At 43.7% G+C, this 24,369-nt stretch overlaps 2 protein-coding genes across 6 annotated transcripts in view; both read left to right on the top strand.

The window, feature by feature from the left end:
- The first annotated feature begins 5,400 nt into the window (after positions 1-5,400).
- On the top strand, positions 5,401-10,361 carry dnlz (DNL-type zinc finger). Its single transcript, XM_059994238.1, has 3 exons — positions 5,401-5,826; positions 7,341-7,480; positions 9,444-10,361. The coding sequence occupies exons 1-3, from the start codon at positions 5,617-5,619 to the stop codon at positions 9,607-9,609; spliced, it is 516 nt and encodes a 171-aa protein (XP_059850221.1). The 5' UTR covers positions 5,401-5,616; the 3' UTR covers positions 9,610-10,361.
- A 4,332-nt stretch (positions 10,362-14,693) lies between these two features.
- med22 (mediator complex subunit 22) overlaps positions 14,694-24,369 on the top strand; it is a 31,435-nt gene continuing 21,759 nt past the window's right edge. For 3 of the 5 annotated variants that reach the window (XM_059994231.1, XM_059994230.1, XM_059994228.1), the window contains exons 1-3: positions 14,694-14,797; positions 16,021-16,090; positions 17,710-17,852. In XM_059994231.1, coding sequence (XP_059850214.1) covers positions 17,730-17,852 — 123 coding nt within the window. In that variant the 5' untranslated portion in view covers positions 14,694-14,797; positions 16,021-16,090; positions 17,710-17,729. The remainder of the gene's footprint in view (positions 14,798-16,020; positions 16,091-17,709; positions 17,853-24,369) is intronic. The other 2 variants (XM_059994229.1, XM_059994232.1) reach the window with 2 other exon arrangements.

The following is a 24,369-nucleotide window of genomic DNA, read 5'->3' as shown; positions in this document are numbered from 1 at the left end:
CATTATCATTTCTTACTGCACCGCTATCTTTGCACCATTCTGTTGTTCTGCTCTGGATTGTTGTACAGTATTTATTATTAACACGTACACCGCCAGCTTCAAACGAGCAAGGAATTTCATTACACCCTGGTGTGTATGACATTAAACCAGTTTGATTCTGAATCTGACCCCGCCACGGAAAATTAAGTCACTGTCTCCCAGCAGTAAAATTTACTATTTCCTCTATCTTACCCCTTCGGGTTTATACTGTCAGTTTCCACCCTGCCCACACCTTTACATGGTCCATTTGTGATTCTCTCCTCTTCCTCCATCTCCTTCTCAGAGGATAAGTAAGCAATGAAACACCCATTGCAAGTCACAGACTCCCAGATCACTCTCAGCTATACCCCTGGCCAGTGCTACAGGTTAACATTCCATTCTCCCAGTTCACCACTCCCACCCCCATTATATCTGCTGTATTTGCAAGTTCTTTTCACACCGGTACATCTGTCTTCATTGCTTTACTTAATTCCAGCTTCTATCTACACCATAGTGGCTGTGTACAAGAAGGCCAGAATCACCTCTACCTCCTGAGCAGACCAAGGTCCTCTGGTGTATGCAGGCCTCTCCCTCACATGTTCTACCGGTCTATTGTCCCTAGTACAATCTACTATGCTGGGGCAATGGCATCAACACAGGTGATGTCAACAGGCTCAATAAACTGATTAGAAAGGCTGGCTCTGTTATATGAGTCAAACTCGACACACAGGAGGCTGAGACTGAGCAAAGGACTCTTTGGAAAATCCTGGCAATTCTGGACAATGTTTCTCACCCTCTACGAGCCACCTTGGCTGAACAAAGGAGCAATTTTAGTAATAGACTAAGACAACTGTGCTGATCCAAAGAGTGCTATATGAGGTCATTCTTACCCTCAGCCATTAGGCTCTATAATGAGTCAACCTCTGGCCAGGGAAGTGATGACCCCCTCCTGTTAAGACCGTTTGAGGCAATTTTTTTTTATTCTTTCATACTTCTCTTCTGATATTTGTATATCTGTGCACTTGTAATGCTACTGTGACACTGTAATTTTCTTTGTCAATTAAGTATCTATCTATAGTTGAAAGAGACGTTGACTGTCTCATTTCTTTCCCCTATGTCTGCTCTAACCCTCTCTCCTCCCACAGATAGTTCCCAAGATCCTGCAAACACGAGGAAATCTGCAGATGCTGGAAATTCAAGCAACACACACAAAATGCTGGTGGAATGCGGCAGGCCAGGCAGCAGCTATAGGGAGAAGCACTATCGACGTTTCAGGCCGAGACCCTTCGTCAGGACTAACTGAAAGGAAAGATAGTAAGAGATTTGAAAGTAGTGGGGGAGGGGGAAATGCGAAATGATAGGAGAAGACCGGAGGGGGAGGGGTGAAGCTAAGAGCTGGAAAGGTGATTGGCAAAAGGGATAGAGAGCTGGAGAAGGGAAAGGATCATGGGATGGGAGGCCGATGGAGAAAGAAAAGGGGAGGGGAGCACCAGAAGGAGATGGAGAACGGGCAAAGAGTGATGGGCAGAGAGAGAAAAAAAAGAGGGGGGGGGAAATAAAGATCCTGTCCATACACTCCACCTGCCTCCATGTTCAACAAATCAGCCTTCTTAATTTCCACCATTTTCTGCCACATACACATCTCCCCTTTCTCCATCTTCCACAATCAGAATCGGGTTTATTATCAGCCACTTATTTATCATCAAATGTGTTGCTTCGTGGCAGAAGATTAGTGCAAATAATTTAAAATACTATGAATTACAGTCTTGTGAAAAAGTCTTCAGCACATGTACTGTAAAAAAAACTGTAAAGATGCTTTCAAAATAATGAAATCAAATGTTTCAAAATATCAAAAATACAATAAATAACAGTTTATAAACAGTTTTAAAATAACTAAATCAAATCAAAAGTGTGACCACCTTTTGCCCTTAAAACTGCATCAATTCTCTTAGGTACACTGTTAAGCAGTTTGATAAGAAAATCAGCTGGTAGGTTGTTCCAAGCATCTTGGAGAAATTGCCACAGTTGCTCTGCAGACTCTGGCTGCCTCGCTTGCTTCTGTCTCTCCAGGTGATCCCAAACAGCCTCAACGAGGTTGAGATCAGGACCCTGCGGAGGCCACACCATCTGAAACCAGATAAAAATCTCGGCTGTCTAAAGCTGTTACACAGTACTGTAAAGTGTGCAAAATCAAAGGAATAATGAAATACTGTCAACAACACACACAAAATGCTGGTAGAACACTGCAGGCCAGGCAGCATCGATAAGGAGAAGTGCTGTCGACATTTCGGGCCGAGACCCTTCGTCAGGACTAACTGAAAGGATAGATAGTAAGAGATTTGAAAGTAGTGGGGGGAGAGGGAAATGCGAAATGATAGAAGACTGGAGGGGGTGGGATGAAGCTAAGAGCTAAGAAAGTGATACAGGGCTGGAGAAGGGAAAGGATCATGGGACGGGAGGCCTCAGGAGAAAGAAAGAAGGGGGGGGGGGGAGCACCAGAGGAAGATGGAGAACAGGCAAACAACTAAATATGTCAGGGATGGGGTAAGAAGGGGAGGAGGGGCATTAACAGAAGTTAGAGAAGTCAATATTCATGCCATCAGGTTGGAGGCTACCCAGCCGGTGTATAAGGTGTTGTTCCTCCAACCTGAGTTTAGATTCATTTTGACAATAGAGGAGGCCATGGATAGACATGTCAGAATGGGAATGGGACGTGGAATTAAAATGTGAAATACTGCTTATGATTTAATGCAATGTTCAGAAATCTGATGGCAGAAGGAAAGAATCAGCATTTTCAAGAGATCAACCATCTCTATCAACCACTCCCCTCATTTGAATTTTCTCATGAAATGAAACACCTGCTTTTTTTTTAACCTAAACTTCCCAACATCCAGGAATCGAAACGGTATTGCAATACTGTACTTCTGCCACAAAAAAAACATGACATATGAGAGTGGTGATAAACCTAATTCTGATATGGGTCTCCATTGTGGACTGAGAGTGGGAAGGGGATAGGGAGAGGGGAATCATGGTTGGAACAAGGGGAAGGGAGATCTGGCGATGGTTTTGTTGAATACAGAAGCATGTACAAAGGGCCAAATAGCCTCAGTTTGCTTCTGTTTCTTATAATTGTACTCATAATCCAACAACACAGTATGTGTAAAGTCAAGCTATCCTTCTGAAAGTGCAGTACCCCATATTGAAATCAATCCTCCAAATGAGGCCCTAAATATATATGCCCAAGACTTTTGCACAGTACTACATATCCAACTCTGACATAGGCATAAGGATTAAGAAAAAAAAGGAGGGCAATGTGGGAGGGAAGAGTTAGATTGATCTCGAAGTAAGTTAAAAGGCTGGAACAACGTCATTGGCCAAAGGGTGGTAATGTTCTACTAGGTGTCAGTGTAGTTTGTAAGAGGATACAAAGAGGCTTCAAGGGATAGAAACAGACTAAATAAAATGGCAATGAGATTGCACATGGAATATAATGTAAAAATAACATCCTGCTGTGAAAATGGGGGACACCTCCCTCTCCCTTGCCAGGGGAGAGAGAACCTGTGGTTTGTCGAATATCGGATGAAATGTGAAGCCACTGGGGTAATTTTGGTCTGTGTCTTTGCTATTGCTTAGCACACGCTTGGGCTCGGTGACAGTACCAATGCGTGTTTATTTCTGCTGGTGAGGGGGGGGAATTGTTGCTTGCTGCCGTTTACACGCGGGAGGGGGGAGCTGGGGGGGACTTTCGGGTTCTCACTTTTAACTGTTGTTCATTCTTTGGATTTCTCTGACATTACATTTGACCTTCGAAGCTTTGTGGTCACCCATTTCAATATAAAGAAACAAAGGTAAAACATTTTCTTTAATGGTGAGGGATTGAAGGGTGTTGGTGTTTAGAGGAACCTCTAAACGTTTCTTGTACAATTGACACTGAGAGTTGACATCCAGGTAAAGCAAACAATTATAAAGGTATGTGGTATTGTGCCTAATTTCAAGAGGGTTAGAAATCTTACCCCAAGTTTATAGTGCATTCCTGCAAGATAGGTCTCTCTATCTAAGGGAGGATAATGGGGAAAACAGCAATGGTTTACTAAATTCATTCCTGGGTGGCAGATTTGCTGTTTGAGGCAAGATTAGGCAGTCTCATTGAAACATGCAAAATTCTTCGTAGGTTTGACTGGGTAGATGCAGAAGATATTTCCTCTAGTTGATGTGTCTAGAACCATGGGTCACAGTCTCCATAGGGGTTAAAGAGATGAAAAGAAATGTCTTCGCCCAATGGGAAGTAGATATATCCAACAAGATTGTGGAGGTTCAATCACAAAGATTCTTCAGAGTTCAATTGATTTTTGGTTATGAGGGATTTGAAATACTGCAGGGAAGTTGTACAGTGGCGTAGTGGTTAGCACAACGGTTTACAGTCCCAGCGACAATTCCCACTGCTGCCTGTATATTCTCCCTGTGGGTTTGCTTCAGTTTCATCCCCCAATCCAAGGACATAAACCAATCGATAGGTTAATTAGTCGTTGTAAATTGCACCACAATCAGGCCAGGATTAAATGGGGGGATTGCTGGGTGGCGTGGCTGGAAGGGCCTATGTATCTCAGTAAATAAATAAGTAAAAAGAAGTGAAAGACTTGGTGATGGCTTTGTTGAATACAGAAGCATGTATAAAGGGCCAAATAGCCTGTTTGTTTCTGCTTCTTATAACCGTACTCATAATCCAACAACGTGTGAAGTCAAGCTATCCTTCTGTAAGTCCAGTACCCAATATTAAAATCAATCCTCTAACAGAGGCACTAAATATTACTTATTTGTAATCATTCAATTGCATTTCAACTTGTCACATTTGAAGTATTGTATATATAAATTCCATCTATTATCTTCCTTCCCAAAATGTTCCCTCTACCTATCTTTAACCTTCTGTTTCTTTACACTTGTCTGCATTAAATTGCATATGTTAGTGTCTGCCTATTACAGGCAATGTATAGATCCTCACTATTTTATTTTGCAAACAGTCTAATGGTTTTTGGGCCCCCATAATACCTCTGTGTGCAAATGGGTATTGCAGAGACGGCAGTACAGAAAACTGTAAATATTAATTCTATAACTAGAACGTCCTGGAAGCACACAGCAGCTCAGTCACCATCTGTGGAAAAAGAGTTCCAGATAGGACAAAGTCGTGTTGATCTCTTATTCTGAGCTTAGCAACTGGTTTATGATAAAACCAATGGCCAGCCACACAATAGTTCCGATTTAATGCAGACAACTGTAAAGAAATGAACAGTCCTGGTACGTCCTCGATGTTAAAAATGCCGGCTGACCGACTGCGTTCCGCCAGTAGTGTTGTATATTGTGCTCGGGATTTCCAGGGTCTGCAGTATCTCTTGTGTTTAAAATGTAAATACTTTCAATAATGTTAAACCTGTGCCAGTCATCTTATGAAATATTCGTTTAACTTTTAACGGAGGGAGACTTTCCTACTTTTCTCAGCTTCTGGTGCCACGTGACAGGACAAGTGTCCCGGAGGAAGCGGAAGTGACGCGTGCCCGCTCGGGACACGTGTGCTGGAGTTTCCATAGTAACTGTGCGGGAGCGATGAGTCTGGGTCTCGCTTTTACCCGTTTAGGGGGAGCGGTGGCCTCCCGGCTGATCGCTGCGTCCTCCGGGTGTCCGCTCCGGCTATTCCTTGCCGGCGGCCGGCCTCTACCCCACGGCAGAAGCCTCTGGATCGGCCGGAGCAGGCGGGCCGCCGTCGGTGCGAGCCAGGCCGCCGCCACCCACTATCAGCTGGTCTACACCTGCAAGGTGAGCCGCTGAGCAGAGGGGAGCGGGAGGGCGGCGTTTACCCCTCCGCACTCGGGGACACTTGCAACGACTATTCAGAGTATTGTGGGGGGGCCAGCAGGGAGGGTCCGATCTTAACCCAGGGTCTTGCCGTGTGGAGTTTGCACCTTCTCCCTATAGCCTAGGGAGACTGATGGGCCAAAGGGCCTGATTTCATGCTGTATCATATGACTTCGTGGGTTTTCCACATACCAAAGACTTGCAAGTGGGTCAGGTCAGGTCAAATAGAGATTATTGTCATGTACAGAAATGTGTGAGATACAGGTACAACAGAAAAAACTTACTTGCAGCAGCATCAAGTTTAGACAACACACAAAATTTAAATTGGACATCAATGGAGAGTAAAGTAAAAGGCGAGAGAGAGAGAGAGAATGGATGTGACACAGGTAAATACAGCACAGACATGGGACTATTCAACCCATTGAGTCTCTGTCACCAAGCACCCATGTTATGCTATTCATAACCCCAGAATCACTGACATGTTGTCAAATTTGTCATTTTATGCCATCAGTGCAATACATAACAAATTACTACAAATTACAATAAAAACAAATAATTAGTGTTCCTATCAACACCACCGCCTTAACCCCCCCCCCCCCATCCCAGATTCTACTTCTCAGCTACATGAGGAGCAACTTGTGGTAAATTATCTGACAACCTGTATATGATGAATAAACCTCTCAGGCTTCTAGCTGGGTACGGGTGTCAATTATAACCAACGTTTCCATGAAAAACTTTGCCATCTTCATTGAAGATGATACCTGGGCATATCCAGTCCGGTGGTATTGATACCCCCATTGTCCATCCATCCTGATTGGTTAGTTCTCACCCAATCAGGTTTCCACTCTCCCACCTTGTTTACAAGTGAATTCCAATTCTTACTTGGAGTGAGACCTTAGCATTTGTTAAAATTCTTTTCCTCCATTTCAACAAGGATAAGGGGGGTATCAATACCTCTGGACTAGACATACCTGGGCATCATCCCCGATGAAGATGACAGAGGTTGTCATTGAAACGATGGTTATAATTGATTCCTGTACCGGGCTGGGAGCCCAAGAAGAGTTTATTTGTCATATACGCCAGGAAAGGACTAGTTTTTTAAATCTGTATATTTCTATAGGGTGTGGGAGGAGCTCCACAGTCACAAAGCAAACACACAAACCCAAACAAACAACACCATAGTAACTCTGAGGGAGGAGCTCACCTGTCTATATCCCTGCACTACCCTCAAAGACTATATGTTGTGAGCTATATCAGCATATTGCATTACTTATGCCGGGAACAAAGATACAAGGAAGTTCCACTTTAACCTCTGGTATTCGAAGACCAGAGTTGATCAGATTTATTCATTATCCAGTGCTGGTTCAGAAACAAATTTAGGGGTTTGAGGTGAGGAAGCAGGTTAAGCGGTCAAGTAGAAAAAGGATCTGAACCTTTCCTAATACAATGCTGATGAGTATTTTATATTCTTTCAGGTGTGTAATGAAAGATCTGCCAAGAGGATTTCCAAACTTGCTTATCACAATGGAGTGGTTATTGTAAAGTGCCCTGGGTGCAGCAATCATCATATCATAGCTGACAATTTGGGATGGTTTTCAGACCTAGAAGGAAAAAAGTAAGTCCTGATTAGTTTTAATTAACTAGTGGAATTCTACTTAAAACTTCAGCAATGTAGTGATTGTTGGTTTTGTCGGATGAAAGGAAACCTTGCGCGAGAGTTTTAAAGTGGAAAAGTTGTTGCACTAGGGCACTTCCACTTTCAGTCTCAGAAATCCAGGTCCAGTGATACAAACAAGCACCTTCCTTGGTTGTAGTGGGTGACCACAATGGCGTCTTCTGTTCCTCGTCATGCCACTCGCTGTCCACAGGGTGTTGCTGTTGGATCTCACTGTAGATCTCATCCACCCAATCTGCCAGAGTTGACCTTGCACGCTAGGGCAAGCATTTCCCTTTCTCCCTGGGGTATGAGGCCACTGTCACACGCAACAGCTTCTAGCTACTTGGAGTCACAGCTGAGGGCTGAGTGTCTGGTGGGGACCAAAGATGAGCAAGCTGTCCCACACACACCAACCTTCACAGGGGGACGATACCAAACACTGAACCTCACAAGGGGACGAGTCCCGCACACACTGACCCTCACAGGGGGACGAGTCGCGCACACACCAACCCTCGCAGGGGGACGATACCAAACACTGACCCTCACAGGGGGACGAGTCCTGCACACACCAACCCTCACAGGGGAACGATACCAAACACCGACCCTCACGGGGATGAGTCCCGCCCACACCAACCCTCACAGAGGAACGATACCACACACACCGACCCTCACAGGGGGAATGGGTCCCACACGCACACTGACCTTCACCGGAGTCGGGTCCCACACACACACTGACCCTCACTGGGAGACGGGTCCCACACACACTGACCCTCACTGGGGGATGGGTCCCACACACACTGACCCTCACTGGGGGACGGGTCCCACACAATGACCCTCACTGGGAGAAGGGTCCCACACACACTGACCCTAACCGGGGGACGGGTCCCACACACACTAACCCTCACTGGGTGATGGGTCCCACACACAATTGACCCTTACTGGGAGACGGGTCCCACACACACTGATTCACAATGGGGGATGGGTCTCACACACATACAACTTCATTACACTATTTACAGTTTCAAATTAAAATACAGTTATCACTATCTACAAACAGCCCCTAAGAAGCCCACCATTACTGGAGGCAGAAATTTACTCCTGGACTGCTTCAAGTTGTAGCTTATTGTCATCTGACTGTACATATTCTGTATACAACCAAACGAAACAAAGTTCGCCAGACCACAGTGCACACACAAAATATATATTACATACGGTACTTGCCAAACAAAATATTACCACAAATAGATTAATAAAATATAATTCAAAATACATGTGAAGTGCACCACACAGGTAACAGTAAACAGTGATGAGACCTCGTCGGTGACAGGGTATTCCTTCATCTCACAGCCTGGGGAAAGAAGCTGCTATCCAGTCTGGCAGCCCTAGTTCTGCTGCTTCTATACCTCCTCCTAACAGTAGCAGGTCAGAGAGATTGTGGGTTGGGTAGTAGAGATCCTCAACAATGTTTTGGACTCTTCGTCTGCAATGCTCCTGGTAAATGTCACAAATGGTGGGTGGGGGGGGGGGGGGAAGGCTCCATGATCCTCTCGGCAGTTTTTACTATCCTCTGAAGGGTCTTGTTGTCCAATGCAAGGCAGCTATCAATGATTTACCATTAGTTTCTCCCAAGTCCTTGCTTACAAGTACTGGAAACAAATCACCAATTAGTTACACCCTGGAGGCAGTGGTAGTTTTGTAGAACCCAGTTCCTTAGTCTGAAATGCAAAATAAAATCTTGCTCTGATTCAGTGTACTATTCAATTGATAAATATAAAATTAAACTTTAAAGCAATCAAAACTCAATGTGCCCCAATTATCTTTCATCTTCTAACCCCACTCAAGTCTATCTTGGCACATATTATTATGAAATGTATTAATAGGCACCATTTTAAACAAACTTCACTCTGATTGATGCCATCAGGAATATTGAAGAAATACTGGCTGCGAAAGGAGAAAAAGTTCAGCGTGTGGTTGGTGATGGCTCCCTGGAGATCATGACAGAAGTAGTGAATGACAAACTTGGAGATCCAGCTGAAGGAGATGTTTCTCAGGACGCCCTGAGCTCTGGAGAGCAACTGAAATCCTGATACTGTTGCCAGTGTGCAAAGTTTTGGTGAAGGAGAATAGCACTTGTGACCTTGGAATTGCCATTTTATTAGAGTTTGGCTGAACTTGACAGGAAATTTCACAAATTAGACAGTAACAAGCTTAAGAAATTGCAGATGGCACAGTAAGGCTGCAGGTTGTCTGATCTACAGAATACAGTGAAGAAATTGGCAAATGATTCAACACCTTCTCTAATCCAAAAAAGGACATGGGCACCAGATCCATGAAAATATCAGTTGAAAGTTCACCTCCACACAGCATCCTAATTGAAAATATTCTGTTTTTATGTCATCATCTTGGAGTCAAAACAGTGACATTACACAGGCATACCAGCTTGAGGCAGCCTAACAGCTTCCTTGGGTCAATTAGGGATGGACCCTGCCAAATGCATTCACATCTACAAATTGATTGATAAAAGCTAGTAGCCAATAGACTTCAGAGGTGCCTCAGAAGAATTATGAAAATATATTTTTATAATTATGTAGAATTGTTTCTTCAGAGGAAAAGAACCTCATTCAGAGAAAGATAATGGATAGCAGGTTAGCTCAGTGAGTAATCTTCTGAAATCATTCTACAGAAGGCCATTCAAAGAGAAAAAAGTTGGACAAATTGAGGATAGAATGGTGCAACTCTTTCCAAGTTTCTTTAAAATGAAAATAAAAGATTGACAGGTTGTAGCATGGACAAAGTAATCCTTCTAGCTAAGTGAAAGTTAATTTTCAGGCTGATTGTAAATCTTTGTTCCTGGTGGATTTTGTCATTTTAGTCAGTTTTAGGTAAAAAGATAGACTTTGTTACTACGGAACCTGTATTACTTTGTAGAGTTAAAATAAAACAACATAAAATACAACTTAATTTTGTCATTCATTTATTCCTCTGGTAAGTTCTGAGCTAGATAAGTAGTTTCCAACCAGTATTAAGCTGTGGGATAAATATTTTCTTTAAGATCCATTGTCAAGGATTGTACCTACCCATAGTTCCATTTTGATACATACTTGGATTTCAATATTGGAATTTTAGCCCATATGAGGAAAACCTCAAGAAGGCAGCATCCATCATTAAGGACTGCCATCACCCAGGACATGCCCTCTTCTCATTGTTGCCGTTAGAGGGGAGAACACACACGCCTGAAGAGACATCCTGAATGTTTCAGGAATAGTTTCTTCCCATTTGCCATCAGATGGACAATGAACACCACTCACTATTTTTCATTTGCTCTCTTTTGCACTACTTACTTACTTTAAATTTTAGTATATTTTTTTTGTAATTTATGGCTTTTTAAAATTATTATGTACTGCAATTTAATGGTGCTGCAAAACAACAGATTTCACGACATAAGCCAGTGATATTAAACCTTATTCTGAGCATTTAGTTCTGGTACTCTAATACTTCATTTGCACTTTCACCATTGCAGCCATACGAATTTGAGACCATTATGGTTTATGATGGCCAAGTGTTGTTAGTTTTTAGTTGTTAGTGTTGCCAAATTTCCGTTCCCCACTAACACTGGAAACTGGATGTAACCCGTGACACCATTTATTTTCTTTAGCATTCTCCACAGCACTGTCAGATCAGTTTCCCTCCCAATTTTTGTGCCGCCCTCTTAGCATTCCTAATAATTCTCCTTGCCATTGCTGTTTTCTTCTGAAGGTTCCTGAAGGCTTCTCGCGTTAATCTACATTTCAAAATGCACAAAGCCCACCTCTGGTCTCCGATAGACTTGGTACATTCTTGTGTCTGCCAAGGAACAGATTTCTTACCAGCTCTCCAAGGCACCAAAGGACTGCCCCAAACGAACTAGAAATTATACTCTGATAGTCTTCCTCTATGGTATCTCCTGGAGATAACTGATCAATTGGTTTCTCCACTCAATAGAAAATTTTCCCAGTTTGCACTCTTATAAAACCATTTAGTAACAGAATCCAAATTCTGACAGTGAACCTTGATCCCCACAGTACACAGGACTGGGAAATGATCACTCCCCATACAATCAATCATTACATCACAACTACAAGTGGAGCAGAGATAAGAGTCAAGTCCAGACAAGAGACCCCACCTTTAGCAATATCCATCTTTCCTCCATCATTTAAACAAATTAAATCATATTTTTCCAAGAACTCCTGTACTACTGCTCCACTGGCACTGTAGTCTTACGACCTTGTGTTGGCACGTGGCCAAGTCGTTAAGGTGTTCGTCTAGTTATCTGAAGGACGCAAGCTTGAGCCGTGGCTGAGGCTGCGTGTGTGTCCTTGAACAAGGCACTTAACCACACATTGCTCTGCGACGACACCGGTGCCAAGCTATATGGGTCCTAATACCCTCCCCTTGGATAACATTGGTGGTGTGGAGAGGGGAGACTTGCAGCTTGGGCAACTGCCGGTCTTCCATTAAAAAAAAACTTAAGCCCTGGAGATTTTCCAAGGTGCAAATCCATGGTCTATCAAGACTAACGGAGGCCTACAATCTTATTGCCCTGCTAATCACTCTGTGCATTAAAGTCACCACAAAAAATAATTTTACCAGAATATTTTCCTACCATTTTTCCCAACCCTTCCACAGACAGTTCCTGACCTGGATTATAGATGTTCACAATTTCCACCCTGTAAATAGAACAATAATTACACATTCAGTATTCTCTGGAGAAGGCAAAATTCTGTACAATAAATAGTCCTGCACAAAGGTGGCACAGCCTCCTCCTTCAGTTCATAACCCAGAATCTTAAATGATAATTGTGATTGATTCTTGTACACAAGCACCACTCAAGGGAATACCAAAACCTAAAATATATCCTTTAAGTCCCTGTCCATTGGCGAACAGACTTCTTGCATTCCAATGAAGAACTGTAAGTTTATCGGAGAAGATCACCGTGTAGCACCTTGTGCACAATCATTCTCCACCATCAGCCCCTTCACTTTACTGTCATTCCCCAAACTTTCCTTCCTAAGTAATTCATGTACCTGTTCAAGAGTAATTCCCACTAAACCCAAATACTTCGACGCTGTACCCACCACTATCCTGAGTCTATCAGATTTCTTTCCTACCCATAGTGTTCCATTAACCACAGCACATAAAAATGCAAGAAAATCTGTTTTTTAATCAATACTTCACTAGATGCTTCACCTCCCCCACTCCCCGCCTGTAGAACCTCACTTCGTGATCTTCCCCCCTCGGAATCCCTGCAAGAGTCTGCTTTAACTCAACACCCTACAGACGTACAAGAATCAAATCTCACAGCTTCAGCGTAAGAAATGTTAGCGATAACCTCGCTTTGTGAATTTCCAGACCCTTTTGTAAAACAGGGCATCCTAAATAAGCAGCACTGTGAGCACCACATCTTGCCCCAACGCCAACTTCACAATTCCCATATTCACGTTCACCTCCACATTTGCCCCTGCAAGAAGCAGCAACGTGTCCCACTTAAAACACCGCCAAGGAGGAGGGTCACGCCTAACTGAATAACTGATACAGCCTAAACAGAATTTTTCACAGCAGAACTTCACCCGAAAAACTCAACAGAACAGACCAACTATCACGTTTTCCCTTCTCTCCACGTCTGTAATCTCTTTGCTAATACAACTTTGCCCCCCCCCGATTGTCCCTGATATTCTCCATAGATACACACAGAGAGGCTCACCTGAACTAACACCCCAAACCTTCATTTTACCCCCCACTAACAATTTTACTCCAGTTTACCCCCTACTAACAATTTTACTCCGGTCCAGAGTCTTCACTTTCAGTATTTTCTCCTGTTCTTTTAAATCAGCACATGTAATCAACACTCTAAGACATATTGCTAATTTTACTTTTCCCCCAAATTCTTCAGCATAGCCTTTGTCAATCTAACAGGTAAAGATTTTTGTCACAATTAAATATGAAAGTAATCACTATCTTGAAATCGACAGCATCTTCTATCCCAGTCCAAATGCCTTTCAGCCAGCGACCCTCCTCATCCACAACCCTCCCCCGACTTATTTTCCTTTTATATCATGCCAAAATCCATTCCAGACTATCACTCGACTCCCCATCTGAATTTCCCTTCAATCACATTACAGGTGAAGCAAACCGCTAGGCCCCCATAACTCTTGCCAACAGTGACTACGATGTCCAGAATACATTGCACCCGTTGAGAGCCATCAATAATGAGACAGCCTACAGGGAAGAAGTCATCGCCCTGACGCAGTGGTGTCAAGAAATCAACCTCTCCCTCAATGTTGCAAAAACAAAGGAGCTGGTTGTGGACAACAGGAGGAATGGAGACAGGCTCGCCCCTATTGACATCAATGGATCTGGGGTTGGGAGGGTGAACAGTTTTAAGTTGCTTGGCATAAACATCATCGAGGATCTCACGTGGTCTGTACATACTGATGTGTGGTGAAAAATGCACAATCTCAGACAGCTGAAGAAGTTTGGCTTTGATTTCCCCAAATCCTAAGAACTTTCTACAGGGACACAATTGAGAGCATCCTGACTGGCTGCATCACTGCCTGGTATGGGAACTGTACTTCCCTCAATCGTAAGACTTTGCAGAGAGTGGTGCGGACAGCCCAGCACGTCTGTGGTTGTGAATTTCCCACTGCTCAAGACATTTACAAAGACAGGTGTGTAAAAAAGGCCCGAAGGATCATTGGGGACCCGAGTCACCTCAACCACAATCTGTTCCAGCTGCTACCATCTGGGAAACGGTACCGGAGCATAAAACCAGGACCAACAGGCTCCAGGACAGCTTCTTCCACCAGGCCATCAGACTGATTAATTCATGCTGATACAATTGTATTTCTATGCTCTATTGACTGTCCTATTGTACATACTATTTATTACAAATTACTATAATTTGCACATTCAGAGGGAGACGTAATGTAAAGATTATTACTCTTCATGTGAAGGATGTAAGAAATAAAGTCAATTCAATTCATCTGTAGTTTTCGTTCCCCCACCATCTCCTTCATAAAGACCTTACCAACATGGCGTGACCTTCACAAAATGAAGTTCGTCACGCAGGACGCAACCGCACTTGCTACCCGTGCTACTTTTAACGGGCAGCTCGGCTAGCTATAAAGGTCGCGAAGTTTGCTGTTCACGTGCCCCCCCAAGGCCAATCAGCTACGTCGGGAGGCGGGACGTAGGGCAGCAAGGTTTGGTGGCGGTCGCGGTGTGCTGTCGAGGGCCGAGGTGAGTTGTTCTGTGGTGGTGGGGTCGTGTTGAGTTTCTCATCGATGGGAGCGGGCCTACTAGCGGAGAATGAACACCGGGAAAGGCGGGCGGTGTTGGAATCAGAGATCTGCTACTGAAGCTAGAGAAAAAAGGGGGTGATAGATATGGGTGCCCCTCTTCTCATTACTGCTATCAGACGCTTCTTCCCCTCTGTCATATTTCTGAACGCTCCATGAAATCATGAACACAATGTCATTATTTACTGTATTTATTTATTACTGTAATTTACAGTGATTTTCTTATGTGTTGCGCTGTAGTGTTGCGCTGTAGTGCTGCCGCAAAACAACATATTTCACGATTGTGTGAATGAAAGTGATTGTGATTCCCTGGACACTTGGGCAGCAAGTTCAGAAACTGAACTGAAGATGGCACGAGGGGTTCTGCAGTTGCTGGGAATTTTGAACAACGCTCAGCAAGCCGGGCAGCATCCTTTGAAGGAAATAAACAGTTGATAGTTCGGGCTGAGACCCTTCATCAGGACTAGAAATGGAGGAGACAGAGGCCAGAATAAGGAGGGAGGGAAGGCAGAGGAGTACAAGCTGGCAGGTGATAGGGGAGACCAGGTGAGGGAGACTTCCCAGGCCAAATATGAAGTGTTTCTCCTCCAGCCCGAGTTTGGTTTCAGTTTGTCAGTAGAGGAGGCCATGGAAGGAAATGTTAGTGTGGGAAATAGGTGGCCACAGGAAGTTTCTAACTGAAGAATGCACACAGAGCTGCAATGCTTAACCTTTATATAATGGTCAACTGTGCTCCTCCTTCAGCCTGTTAGCTCTTGTGTCTATAACTTCTCTGCTTCTCACATCATCCAACCCCACCCTGTCTCACCCATCACCTGCCATCTTGTACTCCTTTCCTTCCACCCACCATCGCATTCTGTCACTTTTCAGTCTTGATGAAGAGGTCCAGCTGGAAATATCAGCTGTTTATTTCCGATGCATCCTGACTTGTATAGTTCCTCCAGCCTGAATGTATTCTGCAGCCTTTGACTGAGTTCAGTCATGGCTCAGCTACTGACTATGCTTAGTTCTTCATAGAACAGTAAAGACCCGTCTGCAGAGGCATGGGCATATTCTCAGGCAACATTCCATTATGACTGGTCTTGAATCAGAAATGTGAAGCTTGTTTGCCTTTCCACACACGCAGCCTGATCTGCTAACTGCAGTAATCTGTTTATTTTTCAGATTCTATGGCACTATTTTGCAGAACAGGGGTATCGTCCTGGCTCCCTTGAACCTTGAAGCACCTCAAAAGGTATTTTGCTGGATTTAAAGCACTTTGGGACGTTCTGAGAATTTTCAGGGCACTATAGTGAATAACACAACCCTGATTTAGCACCATTCCCTCATTTTCAGAGTATTGCTTGGCTTCCTATTTTTTCCTCTCTACAGAAAAAAAGCATTTGCAAGGCATCTATCAGGATTATAGCTTACTCCAATGTAGTTTACAACCCGTGAAGTACTTTTGAAACATGGCCAGTTTTGTGATGTGGGAAACAATGGCAGCCATTTGATAAAGGATCTCGTGCTCTCCCGCCATATATGCTGAATAAACTCTTCTCGGGCTTCCATCCGGGTACAGGTTTCGATGATAAACTCTGCCATCTTCTTCAGGGATGATATCTGGGCATGTCCAGTCCGATGGTATTTATGCCCCTGTCGTCTGTCCCTCCTGATTGATTAGTCCTCATCCAATCAGGTTTCTACTCTCCCACCCAGTTTACAATTGAATTCCAGTTCTTTCTTAGAGTGAGACCTTCGTCTTTGTTGAAAAAATTTTTATTTTTAGAGGAAGAGGTTTTTAACAAAGACGAAGTTCTTGCTCTAAGAACTGGGATTCAATTGTAAACAAGATGGGAGAGCAGAAACCTGATTGGTCAGCCTTCATTCAGTCAGGAGGGATGGATGACAGGGGTATAAATACCACCAGAATAGAAATGGCCAGGCATCAACCCTGATGAAGATGGCAGAGTTTGTTATAGAAACATTAGTTATAGTTGATACCTGGACCCGCTGGAAGCCCAAGAAGAACTTATTCATGACAGCCATTTACGTTTAGTAAGTTCCTACAAACACTGCGGTAATATAACCAGATCATGTTTTTAAGTGAAGCTGTGTGAGAGATGGATACTGGTGTCAGACTCTAGAAGTAACTTCCTTATTTTCAAACAATGCTGTTAGATTGTTTACATCCACCTGAGAGGGAAAAAGACACCCCAGTTTAATACATAGGGAGTCACGGCAGTCTCTGAATACTTTTCTCAAACCTCTTGACTAGAACTCAACCTACAGTCTTTGAAATTAGACTCATCAAATCCAGCAATTAGGTTATTACATTGATTACCGTCCCTAGAGTTTTACTGTGACCAATTGTCAGCAGCTCTAGACCATGACTGTGATCACTTATCTTGCATCTGTGAAAGGCACTCCTGTTTCAAAGGTTTATTTATTATCAAAGAATGCAAGTCTGAAATTTTCCTCCTCCAGATAGCCATGAAACCAAGTAAGAAAAGGACGGCAGCATGATAATCGACCCCCAAATCCCTCCTCCCAGCACAAAAAAAATTAACAAAAACGGAATAGGCACAATGAGCCCCAAGTTCCCCTGACCCACACACAAAAAAACGAGAAAGATCGGACGAAAACACAGAATATAAAAAAGGCCATAAGACTGAAAATAAAAGTCCACATCCAAAATGCAGAAAACATGGACAACATTCTCCCCTCTGTAGCAGAGCAATCTCGCCAGCGATGAAAAAGGCAGTGTCCTCACTCCGTAGAAGAGTGTTTGACCTAACAAAAGTACAAGATAGCAGAGAAGGTGTTGAAAATGCTCTAATCACGTGCTTCCTTGTTCATTGTGACTTCTCTCAGTGTAGGGCAACAAGAGCAGCATGTCCCAGCAACGGACTCTGCCTCAAAGCAAAGAGATCTTACTGCAGTCCTACAACAAGAGACTGAAAGATGACATCAAATCTATTCTGGACAACTTCACGGAAATCATTAAAAGTGCTCGGGTATGTGATAACCAATCTGAAGCAAATTGCAGTAATGCTGGGTCTCCGAGAAAGCTTTCATTTTCTTAACATTAATCATTTAAGAAGATTATTTTTTCAATTATACATCTGGGTCCTGAAATTTACCGCAGCAGGATTTCCGGGGATGTACATGCATGGACTCTGGGTTTGATTGGACAGGTTTGGTCCATGTTGTGTGGGAGTAGGTCAAGAGTGATTACACCCCAGAAGTTAGGTTTCCACCTGCACGGTGAAGAGATTGTAGAAAGATAGGGTTTTGTAAGTTTACAGTGATGTGAAGGTCAGTGGTTCTGCTGTAAGAAACAGAAGCAAATGGGTTAGTTTTGGGTAGGAAGAAAAAATATTATGGCTCCTTCTTACTCAGTCTGGAAAAGCACAATTTTTCTACGTTCTGATTCCAGTCTTTACTCAGCTATTGAGTTTTCATTTGCTTCTTTAAGAGCGTGCCTGCAGTTTCCACCTCACCAATCATTTACCCTAATCTGCATTTTGCCTGACTGCTCCAGCAGCTTTCAATGTCTTGTAGACTAACCCCATCAACTTTTCCAGAAACTTTTTAAACTTCTCATTCTTTTCTGATTTATTTTAAATTTATTCCTCTCTTTCTTGCCTTAGGGATTCAGAATGTCTTAAGTTCAATGCCATGTGGTCAGGTCAATATCGTTCATTGGCAACACCTAATTTCTCAAGTTTTCTGTGAAAACCATGCCTGTACCCGGTGCCGGGGTTGAGCTTTCTACCCATTTTGTGTTATAAACCTTATGAACTACTGCAACAGAATGGCACAATGATATGGTCATTAAAACTCTGCCTCACTATTCAAGTGACCTGGGTTAACACAGAAAACCTACAGCACAATACAGGCCCTTCGGCCCACAAAGCTGTGCCGAACATGTCTTTACCTTAGAGATTACCTAGGGTTACCCATAGACCTCTGTTTCTCTAAGCTCCATGTACCTATCCAGGATTCTCTTAAAAGACCCTATTGTTTCTGCCTACACCACTGTCACTAGCAGCCCATTCCGCACAGTTCTGGATCCACAAAGCAATGTCCCCTTGGATCCCATGCCTCCTTACTTTCTCAATAAGCCTCTTGGGATCTTTTCCATTAATTTAGCAACCAATGAAGTAAGACTTACTGGTCTATAATTTCCTGGGATACCTTTACCCCCTTTCTTGAATAAGAGAACAACATCCGCAATCCTCCAGAACCTCTCCTGTTCCCATTGATAATGCAAAGATCATCGCCAGATGCTCAGCAATCTCCTCCCTCATTTCCCACTGTAGTCTTGGATACATCTCATCCGGTCCTGGTGACTTATCCAACTTGATGCTTTCCAAAATCTTCAGCACTTAATATCAGCACGCTCAAGCTTTTCTGTCCACTGTAAGTCATCCTTACAATCGCCAATGTCCTTTCCCATAATGAATACTGAAACAAAGTGTTTACTAAGTACCTCTGCTATCTCCCCCAGTTCCATACACACTTTTCCACTGTCACACTTGTCCTATTCTCTCATGTCTTATCCTCTTGCTGTTCACATACTTGAGAATACCTTGGGGTTTTCCTTAATCCTATTCACTAAGGCCTTCTCACGGCCCCTTCTGGCTCTCCTAATTCCATTGTTAAGCTCCTTCCTGCTAGCCTTATAATCTTATAGATCTCTAATGTGTTACGAACCCCGTAACTGGGTCACTTACCATCAAAGATAGAGAGGCCCGTTGAAGTCTGATGGTACTATTTTTAAAAGTCTATTTATAAAGGGGCACAAAAATAAGATTATTACAGACATTCAGATAAAATACGTCATCAATACTCAATCGAAAAAACGCGGGTATAATAATAATCATCAATTAAGCAATAGCTCTATCGTTTGTCTAGGGGATATTGTATTGTCCAATGGAAAGATAAAAGTCACTGTCCTTTCAAGCTGCAGCTTTTGGGTTTAAGAGAGACGGTTTTAAACTTGCCCAGGACTTTTATGAGGCCAATCCGTTGAGTCGGGGGAGTTGGTTCCCCGTTGTTAGTCCCAAGTCGTTTTCCGTGGTACCAGCCACCAGCCCCCAGGCAAGGGAACTGAACGCACGTGGCTTCCTTCAAATGGCTTCCCGCTATTGCGGGATCGCTAGCGTTTCTTCTGGTGCGTCTGAGGGGCTGTCCCTACAGCCCCCCCCCCTTTTATCTTAACTCGCCGGGTAGTAGATGTCAGTCAGGTTGGGGTGATGCAATCTCTCTCTCAACCAGCCCACTTTGCCCGAGGGCTTGCACGTAGCATAGTCCCCAATCCGCAAACGTGGTCTCCAGGAGACAATGGCCATGTCTCTCTCATTTCCTGGGTCCTCTGACCCAACCCAGTAATGCTGTTGCGATTCTCACAAAGGAGGGGGCTCCCCCGCCCCTTCGGCCCCTCAGAGCTGTGGTGCATTCATAACAAACGTTACCTAGTTTTTTGAACCTTTTGTAAGCTCTTCTTCATGACTAGATTTACAACAGCCTTTGTATACAATGGTTCCTGTACCCTACCATGCTTTCCCTGTTTTTTTGGAACGTACCTATACTGAATTCCATGCAAATATCTCCTGAACATTTGCCACATTTTGGCCATACATTTCCCTGAGAACATCTGTTCCCAATTTATGCTTCCAAGTTCCTGTCTGATAGCTTAATATTACCCCTTACTCCAACTAAACACTTCCCTAACTTGTCTGTTCCTATCCCTCTCCAATGCTATGGTAAAGGAGATAGAATTGTGATCACTGTCTCCAAAATGCTCTCCCACTGAGAGACCTGACACCTGCCCAGGTTCATTTCCCATTACCAGATCAAGTACAGCCTCTCCTCTTGTAGGCTTATCTACATATTGTATCAAGAAACCTTTCTGAACACACCTAACAAACTCCACCCCATCTAAACCTCTTGCTCTAGGGAGATGCCAATCGATATTTGGGAAATTAATATCTCCCACCATGACAACCCTGTTATTACACCTTTCCAGAATCTGTCTCCCTATCCGCTGCTCAATGTCCCTGTTACTATTGAGTGGTCTATAAAAAAACACACAGTAAATTTATTGACCCCTTTCTGTTCCTAACTTCCACTCACAGAGACTCCATAAACAATTCCTCCATGATTTCCCCCTTTACTGCAGCCGGTACACTATCTCTGATCAACAATACCATATCTCACCTCTTTTGCCTCCCTCCCTGTTCCTTCTGAAACATCTAAAGCCTGGCACTCGAAGTAACCATTCCTGCTCCTGAGCCATCCCAAGTCTCTGTAATGGCCACAACATCATAGCTCTAAGTATTGATCCACACTAAGCTCATCTGCTTTGTTCACAACACTCCTTGCTTTAAATTAGACACATCTCAAACCATCGATCTGAGCGCATCCCTTCTCCTTCACCTGCCCATTCTCCCTTGGCACTATCTCCAAGTTTTCTCTATTTGATATCGTGGATGCGATCAGAATCACCCTGGACCCTGGCACCTGGGAGGCAAACTACCATCCGTGCTTCTTTCCTGCATCCACAGAACCGCCTGTCTGACCTCCTAACTATAGAGTCCCCTATCACTGCTATCATCCTCTTCCTTTCCCTACCCTTCTGAGCCATAGGGTCAGACTCTGTGCCAGAAGCACGACCACAGTTGCTTTTCCCCCCGCCGGCCCCCCCCCCCCACGAAGTACTCAGAAGAGGAGTACATACTTATTTTTAAGGGGTACAGCCACAGGGGTACTCTGTAATATCTGCCTCTTGCCTTTCCCTCACCTGACTGTTACCCACTTATCCATCTCCCGAGGCCCCAGTGTGATTACCTGCCTATAGCTCCTCTCTATCACCTCCTCACTCTCCCTGACCAGACAAAGGTTATCGAGCTGCATCTCCAGTTCCCTAATATGGTCACTAAGGAGCTGCAGCTTGACGCACCTGGCACAGATGTGGCTGTCCAGGAGGCTGGGAGGCTCCCCAACGTCCCACATCTGACACCGTGCACAGAACACTGGCCTCACAGAAATATCAGAGCAAAATTGAAAAGGGTGATGAATGCCCACAGTATACAGAATAAGGTAGATGATCTTGTAGTGCAGTTACAGATTGGCAGGTATGATGTTGTGGGCATCGCTGAGCTGTGCCTGAAAGAAAATCATAGTTGGGAGCTCAACATTGTACAATGTGATACCACATTGTATCGAAAGGACAGGCAGGTAGGCAGAGGGGGTAGAGTGGCTATGTTGGTAAAAAATAAAATCAAATTCTTAGAAAGAATCCTGATGAGGGGTCTTGGCCCAAAACGTCAGCTCTTTATTCATTTCCACAGATGCTGCCTGACCTGCTGAGTTTCTCCAGCATTTTGTGTGTGTTGGTTAGAAAGAGGTGACATAGGATTGGAATATGTAGAATCCTTGTGGGTAGAGTTAAGAAACTACAAGGGTAAAAAAAACAATGACAGGAGTTATATGGAAGCCCCCAAAGTCGCCAGGAGGTGGGGTACAAATTATAATGAGAGGCAGGTCAAAGGGGCATTGTTTCGATAATTATGGGAGATTTCAATATGTGGGTAGATTAGGAAAATCAGGTTGGTCCTGGATCCTAAGAGAGGGTATCTGTAGAATGCCTATTCGATGGCTCTTTGGAGCAACTTGTGATTGAGCCCACTAAGGGAAGGGCAATTCTGATTGGATGCTGGTTAATGAACTAGGTTTGATTAGGGAGCTTAAGGTAAAAGAAACATTAGGAACCAGTGATCATAATATGATAGATGACATCTACCCCTGGCCAAAGGCTGCGGTTACCTCATCAGGTAACCAGAGAGTGTTTCCCGAAGTATGACGCAAGCAAACCCTGTGGTTTGTGAGGGAGAAGCTAAATCAGATGTATCAGTATTACATTGGAGGAAGGGGAATTACAGAGACATGAGAGGACCTGGGCAAAGATGATAGAAAAGGGTCACTACCAGGGATGACAGCAGAGCAGCAATGGCTGGAGTTTCTGGGAACAATTCAGAAGGTGCAGGATAGATGCCTCACAAAGATGAAGAAGTATTTTAAGGGGGGAATGACAAGGGAAGTCAAAGACAAAAGACATATAGCAAAAATTAGTGGGCATTTAGAGGATTGGGAAGCTTTTAAAAACCACAACTCAAAAAGCTGTAAGGAGAGAAAAGATGAAATATGAAGGTAAGCTAACTAGTAATATAAAAGAGGATACCAAAAGTTTTTTCAGATGCATAAAAACTAAAAGAGAGGCAAGATTGGATATCAGATCACTGGCAAGTTAGTAATGAGGGACAAAAAAATGGTGGACAAACTTAAGTACTTTGCATCAGTCTTCACTGTGGAAGACACTAGCAGTATGCTGGAAATTCAGGAGTTTTGGGACAGAAGTGCATGTAGTTGCAAGGTGTTTAGGAAGCGGAAAGGTCTAAAAGTAGATATGACTACACCACGAGGTTCTGAAAGAGGTAGCTGAAGAGATTGTGGAGGCATTAGGAATGATCTTTCAAGAATCACTAGATTTCTGGAGGACTGGAAAATTGCAACTATCAATCCACTCTTCAAGAAAAGAGAGAGGCGGAAGAAAGGAAATTATGGGCCAGTTAGCCTGACCTCAGTGGTTGGGCAAATGGAGTCGATCGTTTGCGGTTTTGGGGTACTTGGAGGCACATGATAAAATATGCCAAAATCAGCATGGTTTTGTAAGGGGAAATCTTATCTGTCAAATCTGTTGATGTTCTTTAAGGAAATAACAGGATAGACAAAGGAGAGTCAGTGGATCTTATGTAAGTGGATTTTCAGAAGGCCTATAATAAGATGCTGCACGTGAGGTTGCTTAACAATTTAAGAGCCCACGGTATTTCAGGAGAGATACTAGCATGGATAGAAGATTGGTTGATTGGCAGGAGGCAAAGAGTGGAAATATATGTTAATGCCTTTTGGCCAAATTTGTAGACAATACGAAGATAGGTGTAGGGGCAGGTAGTGTCGAGGGAGCAGGGAGTCTGCAAAAGGACTTAGACGGATTGGGAGAATGGGCAAAAAAGGGCAGATAGAATATTGGCATTCATTTTGAGAAGGCAAGAATGTAATAGTAAGGTTTTATAAGGCATAAATCGGACTGCAGAGGGGTATTGTGTACAATTTTTGTGCCCCTTATCTAAAAAAAGATGTTCATGCGATTGATTCCAGGAATAAAAGGGTTAATGCATTAGAAGCGTTTGATGGCTCTGGGTCTGATGCACCATCAATAACTCTCGGAGATGGGAGGCAAACGATAGGCTTTTATTAGCAGCAAAATAGGCACAGCATCTCGGAGACTGAGGGGGGAGCAGTGCCTCCAATCCCCTTTATACAGGGGTCTGTGAGAGGAGCCACAGGAGCAGTCAGCAGAGGGGCATGTCCAGACAGGTATACATAGTTTACCACAGGGTCTTTATTCGCTAGAGTTTAGAAGAATGAGGACTTCCGGTATGGTGCAGATTCAGCCAGCAGCATAAA

Source organism: Hypanus sabinus, chromosome 18 (assembly GCF_030144855.1).
Source record: "Hypanus sabinus isolate sHypSab1 chromosome 18, sHypSab1.hap1, whole genome shotgun sequence".
NCBI classification, from domain to species: domain Eukaryota; kingdom Metazoa; phylum Chordata; class Chondrichthyes; order Myliobatiformes; family Dasyatidae; genus Hypanus; species Hypanus sabinus.
This window is presented reverse-complemented; position numbering and strand designations above follow the sequence as displayed.

Bases quoted from the DNA above. Each gene is read 5' to 3' on its own strand.
- dnlz (XM_059994238.1), top strand. From the start codon at position 5,617: ATGAGTCTGGGTCTCGCTTTTACCCGTTTAGGGGGAGCGGTGGCCTCC. The intron at 5,827-7,340 runs GTGAGCCGCTGA...ATATTCTTTCAG, and splicing joins AGCTGGTCTACACCTGCAAG to GTGTGTAATGAAAGATCTGC. The intron at 7,481-9,443 runs GTAAGTCCTGAT...TGATGCCATCAG, and splicing joins TCAGACCTAGAAGGAAAAAA to GAATATTGAAGAAATACTGG.